Here is a 12,328-nt window from a genome sequence, read left to right as displayed (position 1 = left end):
TATGACCCCATTTCCGCTAGCAGCATAGCCACGCCTCCCCTTGTGATCGGTTTGGCTTCGTTTCGCAGCTTCTTCTAGGCTTTTTCCACCGTAGGGACTCGGTGATAGAGAGCCCAGTGACCAGACTTAAACTAAGATGTTTCAATGTGGATGCGACGCCTTGAAAATGGAGTGGGAGTGGGGGCGAGTGTGGGTGTGGTGGTGCACGCCTTTAATCCCAAGCACTCGGGAAGCAGAGGCAGGTAGATCGCTGTGAGTTCAGAGGCCAGCCTGGGCAGCTAAGAAAGAGACCATGTCTCAAAAAAAGAAAGTGTTTTTTTGAGGTGATGTTTATCAGTGAGGAGCGTTTCGCTGTTCAGATGGCCAACGCAGGCTGGAGCTCCGAGGCTTCTCTTCGGAGCAACATGCAGCACTATTTTAGCTTCGCATCTACAGTTAACCTCCACGGTTTCGAGTCTGTGTCTTACTTCCGGATCCCACACCTACGACACCGGAAGCCGGAAGCGGGAGTTTCCACAGCCGACAAAGGAAGGGTGACCACTTAACTACGACTTTCTGGGAGCTCCGATTCAGTCTGAGAGGTCGGATCCCGCTGTTCCCGCCCTCTTCACTTCTGGCTGACTCTGCTGACAGGTGCGGTCCTCTTCTCCAAAGACAGGGCTCCATCCGTGGCTGTTCCTCAGCTTCCGAGGCTCCTGAGTCTCCACCCCACCCCCCTTGGGCCCAGTTTGTTCTGTCGCATGCTTTCGCATGCTTTTAGAGCATTGATTCAGGAGTGCTGATTCGCGACCCAGCTTCCCTCTGCTGCAGCTGTCGTCTAAAGGCTTCGGAGACATTTTTCTGTTGATCAAACTTAGTTTTCTGAAACAATATCTCGCGATGTGGGCCAGGCAGACCTCGAACTCAAGATTCTCCTCCCTCAGCCTTTTCGAGTGCCGGAGTAATAGGTGTGCGCCACTAGGCCAAGCTGTTTATCAAACTTGAGTGCATTTGAAGTCTTTAAAAAGTTTTCAAGTGTATCTTGACAGCTAAATATCTTACGCACCTCTGCTCACTTTGCAAATGATTAGTAATTGATTGGTCTGTTCTTATACCATTGATCTGATCTGAGAATGAATGTGTTGTCTTAGTATTTCTTAGAAAAAAGGAAGGACCGGTAGCAGAAGCAGTCACGGAGGAATAGTTGGTGGAGAGGAAGGAAAGAAGGGGAAATAGGTAGTATAGGGCCTTGTAGGCTGTTGTACAGACTTTGTTTTTTGCACTGGGAGAAATGGGAACTCTGATAGGGTTCTTAGTAGAAGGGAGAAGTAGTCTGAGTTATCTTTGAGGTAACTGGCCCCAGTGGGGTCAGTTGATTTTAAAGGGCAAGGGAAGAAGCAAAGCATTGTGATTTGTAAAGAGATTATTGCAGTCATCCATGGGGAAGAGGATAGTGCTGTCAGCTTTTTATTATTGAAAACTTAAAAAATGTATAAAAGTAAGTTTCATGTACACATTTCTTTAGCTGTCTCTATCAACTCATAGCTAACTTTAATTCACACCCTTTACCATGATTATTTTCTTCTTTAGAAAAGATGTTATTTTATGTGTATGGGTGTGTTGGCTGTGAGTATGTATGTGTACTTCATGCTTGCTGAGTATGTATGCGTACTACATGATTGTCTGGTGCTAAAGGAGGTCAGAAGAAGGTGTCAGGTCCCCTTGGATTGGAGTTACAGATGTTTATGAGCCACCATGTGGGTGCTGGGAACTGTCCTCTGCAGCAACAGCAAGTGCTCTTAACCACTGAGTCATCATCTCTCTTGCCCCACCTATTATGATTTTCAGTAACAGCTTTCTTGAGACATAATTTGCATGCTGCACCATTCACGTTTAAAAAAATATTCATTTACTGTTATTGTGTGGGTGGGGGGGGTGGGGGTGGGGGAGGTAGCATAGGTGCTGTGGCCTGAATGTGTAGAGGTCAGAGGACAACGTTGTTGAGCCAACTCTCTCCTTTCCACCTTTACATGTGTTCTCAGTTCTCAGATTTCTAGGCTTGCATAACAAGGGCATTTATCCACTGAGATATCTCGCTTGCCCATAATTCAAAATTTTTGGAGATAGAGTCTCATGAAGATCCCATTCTTTTGAGTTCTAACCCTCCTGCTTTTACTTCCCAAGTTCTGGGAAGTATACCACCACACCTGGCTACAATTTACACATTTAAGGTCTATAGTTCAGTGTTTTTTAGTGGATTCATGGGAGTGTGCTAACATCACTAATTGCAGAACATCGTCATCACGCCCAAAAGAAATCCTAAGAAACCGCAATCCTGCCAGGTGATGGTGGCGCACGCCTTTAATCCCAGCACTCAGGAGGCAGAGGCAGGCGGATCTCTGTGAGTTCGAGACCAGCCTGGTCTACAGAGCTAATTCCAGGACAGGCTCCAAAGCCACAGAGAAAACCCCAATCCACCTAATCTAAGTAACCACTAAACTACTTTCTGTCTAGATTTACATGTTTTTGGATATTTATTATGAGTGGAAGTACATACAGTATTTAGCGTTTGGTAACATTTCTTTCTCTTAGCAGTTCTTTAGAGTATGTGTTATTGTTTTGGCATGTGGCTGTACTAGATTTTGCTTATTTATCAGTTGATGGACATTTGGATTGTTTCCCCTCTGGCTGCTTTGAGTAATGCTGCTGCTGTGATCATTTATATATGGACTTGTGTTTTCATTTCTTTTGGATATATCCTTAGGCATCTCCCTTTTATTATGCAGTGAATTTTAGACATGTATTTCATTATGCATCTCTTTCAGAAAGGACTCTAAATAAACGTAACTACAATACTATGATCACACTTAAAATACTTAATGTTATAGAGGTTCTTCATGAATTTGTTATGATGAGGGAGGGAGAAGAAAAGGAACAGAGAAACTATTCGAACAAACAAGCAAACAAAACCACAGAAATACTCAAGCTTTTTGTTCTGATAATTGGGGGATGGATTTGTTTTCAGCTGATAGTAAAAGAAGTTGTGGGTAGAAGAGGATTTGGGAGACTCACTTTTTTGGGTAGTGCTGGGATCCAGGATCTGGTGAATGTTTGGCAAGTGCTTTATTGCTGAGCTATATCTCTAGCCCTGAGAAATGAATTTTGAGATGACCTCTTTGTGTGTGTGTGTGTTTATGCATGTGCGCACGCCTAGGAGACCAGAAGAGTACATTAGATCCCTGGTGCTTGAGTTATAGATGGTTATGAGCTGCCCAACATGGGTACTGGGAAGTAAACTTGACTCCTCTGGAAGAGCATTGAGCACTCCTAACAGCTGAACTATCTCTCCAGCCCCTTGAGTAGACTTCTAAACATCCAAGTATTTTGATATGTGAGTCTGGAATTCAGGAGTGAGAACTGTTTGTGATATTATCAACATTAAAATTTGGGTTAAAACCATGAGACTGGCTAGAATTGCTGCAGGGGTGAATGTAGTTAGGAAAAAGGCCCTCAGCACCTCAACATGAAGGAATGGGAACTCAGTGAAAGGGCCTCAGCAGGATCATCCTTTGAGGGAGTGAGAGACACCAGAAAAGGCTTTTCTGGAAGCTGAAGGAAGAAAGAAGGTGAAGAAGAGGGAAGGGCCAGCTGGGTGAGCTCAGGCAAATGGATCTGTGGGTATCAACACTTTTAGTGTAAATAGCCAAGATTCTTCAAGTGTTACAGACGTCCTCCCTTACTGAAGGCCCACTTCTGGAAGCTTGCATTGAGATTATACTCTTCCTGATAGTCAATCAGGCAGGATTTAGAAAGTCTCCAGGTAAACTCTGCCCTGCATGTCCTCCATTTGACTTACAAGCCAACCTAAACAGATCAGGGGTCATGTGTCTCACACTGACACCCCAAGTCCCACTTTGAAAATTCTTAGCATACAGAAGACACCAGAGTTCTCTTCTATCCTTAGGTACAGTATCATCTCCTGAAGTCTCTCTTACCAAGTATTTGAGTTTCCTGTGAGTCCTATAAGAAATGACCACAGGCCTGGTAGCATAAAACAACAGAAATTTGATATCTCACAGTTCTGGAGGTCAGGAGAATAAAACCAGAGGGTCAACAAAGCCACACTCCATCTGCAAATTGTACAAGAGCATCCTTCCTGTGTCTTTTAGCTGCTGGTGCTGCTGGTGGCTCAGTTGTTCCTTAGTTTGTGGTTATATCAGTCTAGTCTCAGCTTCTGTCTTCCCATGCCTGTCTCCCTGTATGTTTTCCTTCTCTCTTCTGTCTCTTGTGTGTATGTGCAGAGCTGGGAATTGAACCCAGGGCCTTGTGTATGCTAGGTAAGTGCTCTACCACTGAACTACATTTCCAGTCCTGTCTCATCTGTCTTTCAGAAGGGTACTTGTTATTGGGGTTATGGCCCACCCATGTAACTTATGATGATCTCAATTTGAGGGCCTTAATTTTTGTGAGACTGGTTCTTACTACTATGTAGAAGGCTGGCCTTGAACTTAGAGAGATTTGCCTGATTCTGTCTCCTAAGTGCTGGGATTTAAGGTGTGCACTACCATTCTTGACTTGAGATCCTTAATTTAACCACATCTGTAAAGATCCTTTTTTTCCAAGTAAAGTCACATTTGTAGGGAAAGAGGACAAGCTATTAAGTCATGGTGGGTAGGGGGAAAAGTGGGCTGTAGGGATCAGTAGGAGTAGGTTTGATCTTTCTTGGGATACAGCAAGCATTTGGTGGTAGGGGATATAGTTTTCCTTTGGGAGAGAAGTTTTTTTCCCCCCTAAGATGGAGTGTGGTCTGCTTTTGAAAGGGTGTGGTCAGCTCCAGTGAGAGGACATGTTTGAGTTGCAGGGATTAGGACATGGATATATGAACCATTCTACTACATTAAGTAAGGGGCCAGGACTCTCTGCTTCTACTTGAAGGTATATGGAGGAGATAGGATTCCCAGTACACTGTCCTTTCCTTCCACAAATACCTCTCTCTCTTCGGAATGGGAATATTTGCTACATCTTAGACCCAGACTCCACTTTTATATTGTATCTGGTTCCACCAGATAAAATGTCCAGCGTTTTGCTGTGAATTAAAGTCTAGGGCTTCTGTATAGGTTGACAGAATTCTGCTCTGTGTCATGCACTCCTACTGTCTTTTTCTAGATACTGTTTTGTTGGATGAGCAGGCACCTCTGGAAGAATCAGTTGAGTGAGATGGTGCAGCCCAGTGGTGGCCCAGCAGGGGACCAGGACATGCAGGGTGAAGAATCTTCTCTGGGAAAGCCGGCAATGTTACATCTGCCTTCAGAGCAGGGTACTCCTGAGACCCTCCAGCGCTGCCTGGAAGAGAACCAAGAGCTCCGAGGTGAAGGTTGCAGTGTGAGGGAGGCATGGAGTAAAATAGTCAGGAGTGGCCTGGCACACTAAGGACAAAACTTATTTTCACCTGCACCTCATTATTGGTAGGCTATGAGGCCATGATTTGCTTAAGAACCAGCCATCTTAGCCATCTTCCTGCTTGGTTTCAGGTGGGGTTTTCTGTGAAGATTCACATATAGGAAATAATGTGGTTCAGGGCCAGCACCAGGAAGGGGGAAGGAGACGGGAAAGGGGAAAGAGGACAAGCTGAGAAGCCATGGTGGGTAGAGGGGAAAAGTGGGCTATATGGATCAATGGGAGTAGGTTTGATTTTTCTCAGGACACAGCAAGCTTTAAGGTGGGAGAGAATATGGTTTTCCTTGGGAGAGAGAGGGTTTTGTCCTAAGATGTAGTGTGGCCTGCTCTTGGAAGGGCATGGTCAGCTCTGGTGAGAAGAGGTCTTTGAGTGTGTCTCCTGCACAGGCAGCCTGTCCTTTCTCATGCCACCCTCATTTTTTCAAGGTGGTTGTTAACTGTTATTGAATATGCAGCTGAAGATGATGAAACTCAGAGATATTACTAACTTGTTCTATCTGCACCTTCTGGACTCCCAGGCTGTAGCCAGAAGCTACACAGTGAGATTTGTCTTGGGGACTGTCTCCCTACCTTCCCAAGTCTGCAGGCATGTTTAGCATCCCCTGACCTTGAAGACAGAGATGCAGGCCTGGGAGACTGGAACTGAGTGCTCCAGGGTAGGGTTACCTCCGACTGACCAGAATATAAATGAAGTACTTAAAAAGAAAGCTGCATTTGATGTATCCCTTCAAATGAAGATGATGTGTTTAGTAATGCATTGCAGACACTTGGGAGCATATCATCAGTGGAATTGATTTGACTTCTTTGAGAAAGGCCACCTAGTATTACGGGAGTGCCTGGCTGTCAGGACCCACATCTCCTTTGCTGTCTTCCCTGTCCCCAGATGCCATCCGGCAGAGCAATCAGATGCTAAGAGAATGCTGTGAGGAACTGCTGCATTTCCAGGTCAGCCAGCGGGAGGAGAAGGAGTTCCTCATGTGCAAATTCCAGGAAGCCAGGAAGCTGGTAGAGAGACTGAGCATGGAGAAGCTTGACCTGCACAGACAGAGGGAACAGGCCTTAAAGGATTTGGAGCACCTGAAGAAATGCCAGCAGGTAACTGGTGGGTGGGCGGGCCCTTCTGCCTCACTTGTGTTTGAAGACTGTAATAACATGCATATTCTCATAGGAGGCATGTGGTTGGGAGTCCCCCCAGGACCTCTTCTGGCTTGATTGCTAGGGGCACTTTGAGAACCAAGAGAAGCCATCACACTCATTGTTAGTTTATTACATTGAAAGGGTTCACATTTAAATTATCCAAGGTACAATGCATGTAGGTCAGGAGCCAGGAGAGGACAGATGTGAGATTCTCAGGGAGCAGTGCTTTTGCTGTGAGCAGTGGGGACAGTGTACATGGAGCAGTGTCACCCAGGAAGCATGCCTATGTCTTGGGTTTATATTGGGCTCACTTATGAAGGCATGGAGTGCTTGGGTACCTGACCCAGCTTGCTCAGGTCCTAGCCACCCTGAAGTCCAGCTGGCACCATACCATGTTTCTAAGGCCCTCACTTATACCCTGCCATCAGCCCAGACAGCCGAGACCCTTGTTAAACCAAGGCACTCTCATCAGGCAGGATTTCCCAGGGGGCTCAGAGATGATCCTCAGGAGCCTTTGGAGAAGTATATGGTTCCAGGCCTTTAAGTTGGCCCTTGTATTGCATTGTCCCCAAAGGATGGTGTGCTTAGTGTGGGATGACAGGGTATTTCGGGGCTATTTGGATCAGCAGATTTCAGGACCCCAGTGACAGTAGTTGAGCAGGGATTATGTCATCTGGCAGGGGTAATCCTGGAAGAAACGTTAGGGAAGACCTGCCAGAGTCAGATTTTTATAATATAGGGCTAAGTTCACAGTGCTGCTGGGAGTGCTTGGTCAAAGCATTTGGTTTCTATCTAGGGAGACAGCAGCAAGGTACCACGTACTTGGGGCTTCGGTAACAGATTGCCCTCAGTTTTGGAGGTTAGAGGTCTAGGATGGAGGTATGGGTAGGTTCCTCACAAGGGCTATTCTAGGTACTTCTCCAAGTGTATTATCAGTGTTGGCAGTCCTTGGTGCGCCCCAGCTCTCTTGTCACATGGTCTTTTCTTTCTGTCTCTTAAAATTTTTATTACATTTTATTTTGTGTAGTGTGTGTGTCTGTGTAAGCACTCACACATGTGGGCATGTATATGTCATGTTGTGCACAAGTTGTCAGAGGACAACTTGCAGGAATCAGTTTTCTTTCTACCATATATGTCCCAGGGATTGAACACAGGTTGTCAGGCTTCATGGCAGGCATCTTTACCTGCTGAGATGTGCTGAGCTGTCTCAAAACCCTCCTCTTTTTTTTTTATAAGGATACCAATGTGAAACATAAAGGTGGACAATTGTTAAAGTCATGGAAACAGGTTTTTTTTTTTTCAGAAACTGATGTCAGTGAGAGGGAAAGGGCTAGCTGAGCTCTGGTGATCTGCAGAGGTGACTGGGTATTTTATCTTCTTTTAAGATTTATTTTTGGGCTGGAGAGATAGCTCAGTGGTTAAGAGCATTGCCTGCTCTTCCAAAGGTCCTGAGTTCAATTCCCAGCAACCACATGGTGGCTCACAACCATCTGTAATGAGGTCTGGTGCCCTCTTCTGGCCTGCAGACATACAGACAGAATATTGTATACTTAACAAATAAATAAATAAATATTAAAAAAAAGAAGATTTATTTTTATTGATGTGTTTCGATGTTTGTGTCTGTCTGTGTATGTAATGTATGCAGATGCCCCTTGGAGGTCAGAAGGGAGTGTCAAATCCCCTTGAATTGGAATTCCAGGTAGCTGTAAGCTACTAGATGGTCATGGTGCTAGGAACTAAATTCTGATCTTCTAAAAAGCAGCAAGTACTCTTCTTAACAACTAAGCCATCTCTCTACCTAATGACCAGGAATTTTAAAATAAGAATAGGGACCAGAGTGTGGTTCAGTACATGTACTTTGCATGTGTAAGGCCTGGAATTTAGTTTCCAGTACTTCAAAAAATAAGACAAAGACAGAAATAGAGATAGAAAGAAAATGAAGGATTTGGGCAGGAGAAGGGGCTCAAGTGAATGACAAAGGGGATTAGTGTCAATGTAATGAGGCCAGTGTATTTACAATCTTGTACAATCAAATGTAGGATTTTACTATACCATGAGACTGGGAGTCTGAGTCCTATCCTTTCTGATGATTTCATTTCAAAGGAGTGGCATTCAGGTTTTTGAGACAGGGTTAGACCCATAGGAAATACACGGACTTTGAGAGGGATAGAGGAAGGAGTCATGACTGGTAGTACTTATTAGCCTTCCAGCCTATGCAGTGTTGGCCAAAATAGTTCCTTTAACAGCTCTGAGTATTTGCAAGGAGGAACTAGGAAGGGGCCTGGGACATTCTAGGAATGTGATCTTAAGCTGTTTGAAGATATATTAAGGTTTGGTCAACCTTAAAGTTTGGTTGAGCTGAGTATAGTTTAATTTCAGCATTCAGGACAGATTGTGGGAGTTGAGTCTCTCATTCTACCATGTGGTTTTAAAGATCAAAATCAGGTCATGGGCCTTGGTGGCAAGTACCTTTACCCGATGAGTCTTCTTGCTGGTTCAGCTCTTAGTATTTAAAAAAAAATTCAGTATTTTCTCCCATTTTTAAAAATGAGACTTCTTACCTGTTGTGTATATAGACTAGGTTGTTAATTTTTGTGGATGTCTTTGAGTCTGGTCTCCTTTTACAGAGTTTCAAAGAGACCGACAAAGGTTCACTACCAGCTGAAAGTCTAGGTTGGTGACTTGGGGAGGACAGATAGCTATTGTGCTAATGAGGCTCCAGTATACCTAGGTTTATAGGTATAACATGGAGGGGCCAGGCCTGCTTGTTTGTTGTTGTGGTTTTTGTCCTGCCCAGTTCCCCAGCTGTTTAGTCCCAAAGAAAATCACACATAGGTCTCCATAAATTATAAGCTGATTGGCCCATTAGCTCTAGCCTCTCACTGGCTAACTCTCACATCTTGATTAACCCATTTTTCTGATCTATGTTAGCCATGTGGCTCAGTACCTTTTTTCAGTGGGGCATATCACATCCTGCTGCTTCGGTGATCTGGGCAGGAGTGGGAGGAATCAACTTCCTCCTTCCCAGAATTCTCCTGTTCTCATTACATCATTTCTGCTTCCTGTCTGGTTTTCCTGCCTATATTTCCTGCCTGGGCAATCAGCATTTATTTATAACATGATTGACAGAATACAGACAATTCTCCCGCACCACTTCCCCCTTTTTTAAAAAAAAAAAAAAAAAACAGAAAAACGAAAATATCCATAGTCCATTTTTTGGGAATGTGGGTGTAGTATTTCAGGCTACTTCCAGCTAGTTGGGGGTGCTGATAATCTTATGGGGACCTAAAGAAAATTTAGAGTTATGATCAAGTCTTGACTGAAGTATCCTGTGAGTCTTGATCATCTCAGGCAGCAGTCTTGAACCTGTTCTGGATGAAGAACTCAGACATCTGGGCCATCTATTCCTATCAGATATTTCTCAGGTGGTCTTCCTTGATCAAAATTGATTTTTCTTAACTCTGAATAAATCCACAGCCTCTCATTTTCTGTGGAAACAAAAGCAAAATCTCTTCTCCAAAGTAACATACCTTTTGACTTCAACTGTGAAGTCAAGGTATTTTTAAAAATACCTATCTTGGATTAATTCTGCAGCATTTATAAGCAAATATCTTTTAGTAGCTGTTGCTCCTTCCTCAGCATTCAAACAATTCAAAGAGAGCATAATAACGTACAGTATCAAGATTCTCTGTGTATTTTCCATCTTTACGTGGCTTTATTTTAACCTCTTTCTTTTATTTTTACTTTTAACTTTTGGCTTTTTGAGACAGGTTCTCTGTGTATCTTTGTCCTGGAATTCCCTCTGTAAACCAGGCTATCTTTGAACTCACAGAGATCGTCTGTCTCTGCCTCCCAGGCTACTCTCTCTCTCTCTCTTTTTTTTTTTTTTTTGAGAACTTTAATCTTTAGCCTGTATATATTTTTAACACAGTGTAAACCATTCAGAGGTTTTATTACTCTTTGAATCTCTCTTTACTGTATATCTCTCTTTTTCTGACCACATGGGTCTTTAATTTGGGAAGGAATATGGAGAAGTTTTTTGCCACAACTCTATGGTCCTTGCCAGGAAGCAAACTGCAACAGTGTGTAAACAACACTGAAAAGCTCCTATGGCATTTCAAGGTCCTTGCCAGGAAGTAAGCTGCAACATTGTATCCATAGCTCCATAGTCTGGACTGCCTGCTTGAAAGAGTCAGAGTTTTCCCTGGCAGGATGGCTCAGAAAGCCTGCATTTAAAAACAGCTCAGTTTTCTTTTTCTGCTACGGCTGAAAACCGAAATGCTTTACTCTAGTCTTTCCCAAGCTTTCTCAGGCTTTACGTGGATGCAGTTATCCACGTGGGTGCCATTCTGTGACATGGAGGAACCAGGCCTGCTTGTTTGTTATTGTGGTTTTTGTCCTGCCCAGTTCCCCAGCTGTTTAGTCCCAAAGAAAATCACACACAGGTCTCCATAAATTATAAGCTGATTGGCCCATTAGCTCTAGCCTCTCTCTGGCTAACTCTCACATCTTGATTAACCCATTTTTCTGATCTATGTTAGCCATGTGGCTCAGTACCTTTTTTCAGTGGGGCATATCACATCCTGCTGCTTCGGTGGTCTGGGCAGGAGTGGGAGAAATCAACTTCCTCCTTCCCAGAATTCTCCTGTTCTCATTATATCATTTCTACTTCCTGTCTGGTTTTCCTGCCTGTATTTCCTGCCTGGCCAATCAGCGTTTGTTTATAACATGATTGACAGAATACAGACAATTCTCCTGCACCAAATAGGTACTAAGGGGCAGGAGAATTCCTTAGTACATCAGCTGCTTGCAGACTGCCTCAGGTCTTGTGGATGCTAAAAGTGGGTATTGTGGGAGAAAGTAGTACTGATAGGAAATGACCTTTTTTCTTGCAGCAGATGGCTGAGGACAAGGCCTCTGTGAAAGCCCAGGTAACATCATTACTGGGGGAACTCCAGGAAAGCCAGAGTCGCTTGGAGGCTGCCACCAAAGAACGGCAAACTTTAGAGGGAAGGTGAGTGGGGAGGGGAAGCTAGCCCAGGAGGCCCTTTCCAGGGTTTTGAATGAGGCAAATGTAGGAGCCCCTAGGAGTTCCTCTGATTTCCTGGGGCCCTCAGGGTGGCCCTGGTCCAACATCTATGAATCTAGTTCCACTTTTGTTTCCAGTATCCGACCCTTTACTGGGTGTCTTAGTTAGGGTTTCTATTCCTGTGAAGAGACACCATGATCATGGAAACTCTTTTTTTTTTTAAAAGATTTATTTATGTATTATGTATACAACATTCCTCCATGTATGCTTACATGCCAGAAGAGGGCACCAGATCCCATTATAGATGGATGTGAGCCACCATGTGGTTGTTGGGAATTGAACTCAGGACCTCTGGAAGAGCAGTCAGTGCTCTTAATCTCTGAGCCATCTCTCCAGCCCCGCATGGAAACTCTTATAAGGAAAACATTTAATTGGAGCTTGCTTACATTCAGAGGTTTAGTTCATTATCATCATGGCAGGAAGTGTGGCAGCATGCAGGCAGACATGGTGCTGGAGAAGGAACTAAGACTTCTGCATCTGGATTGGCAGGCAGTAGGAAGAGCTAATGAGCCACTGGGTCTGATTTGAGCTTCTAACACCTCAAAGCCCACTCCAGTAACATACTTTCTTCAACAAGGCCACACCTACTCCAACACGGCCACATGTCCTAATCTTTTCAAATAATGCTGCTCCATATGAGCCTATGAGGGCTATTTTCATTCAAAC

At 44.1% G+C, this 12,328-nt stretch overlaps 1 protein-coding gene across 5 annotated transcripts in view; it reads left to right on the top strand.

The window, feature by feature from the left end:
• Window positions 1-505: 505 nt before the first annotated feature.
• Window positions 506-12,328, top strand: part of Ikbkg (inhibitor of nuclear factor kappa B kinase regulatory subunit gamma) — a 30,163-nt gene continuing 18,340 nt past the window's right edge. For 3 of the 5 annotated variants that reach the window (XM_057759055.1, XM_057759053.1, XM_057759052.1), the window contains exons 1-4: window positions 506-633; window positions 5,146-5,347; window positions 6,320-6,531; window positions 11,469-11,587. In XM_057759055.1, the coding sequence (XP_057615038.1) occupies window positions 5,161-5,347; window positions 6,320-6,531; window positions 11,469-11,587 (518 nt within the window). In that variant the 5' untranslated portion in view covers window positions 506-633; window positions 5,146-5,160. The remainder of the gene's footprint in view (window positions 634-5,145; window positions 5,348-6,319; window positions 6,532-11,468; window positions 11,588-12,328) is intronic. The other 2 variants (XM_057759054.1, XM_057759056.1) reach the window with 2 other exon arrangements.

The sequence above is a fragment of the Chionomys nivalis genome, chromosome X (genome assembly GCF_950005125.1).
Source record: "Chionomys nivalis chromosome X, mChiNiv1.1, whole genome shotgun sequence".
Taxonomy (NCBI): domain Eukaryota; kingdom Metazoa; phylum Chordata; class Mammalia; order Rodentia; family Cricetidae; genus Chionomys; species Chionomys nivalis.
Note: the sequence above shows the minus strand (reverse complement) of the source record. Positions and strands in the feature narration are given on the sequence as shown.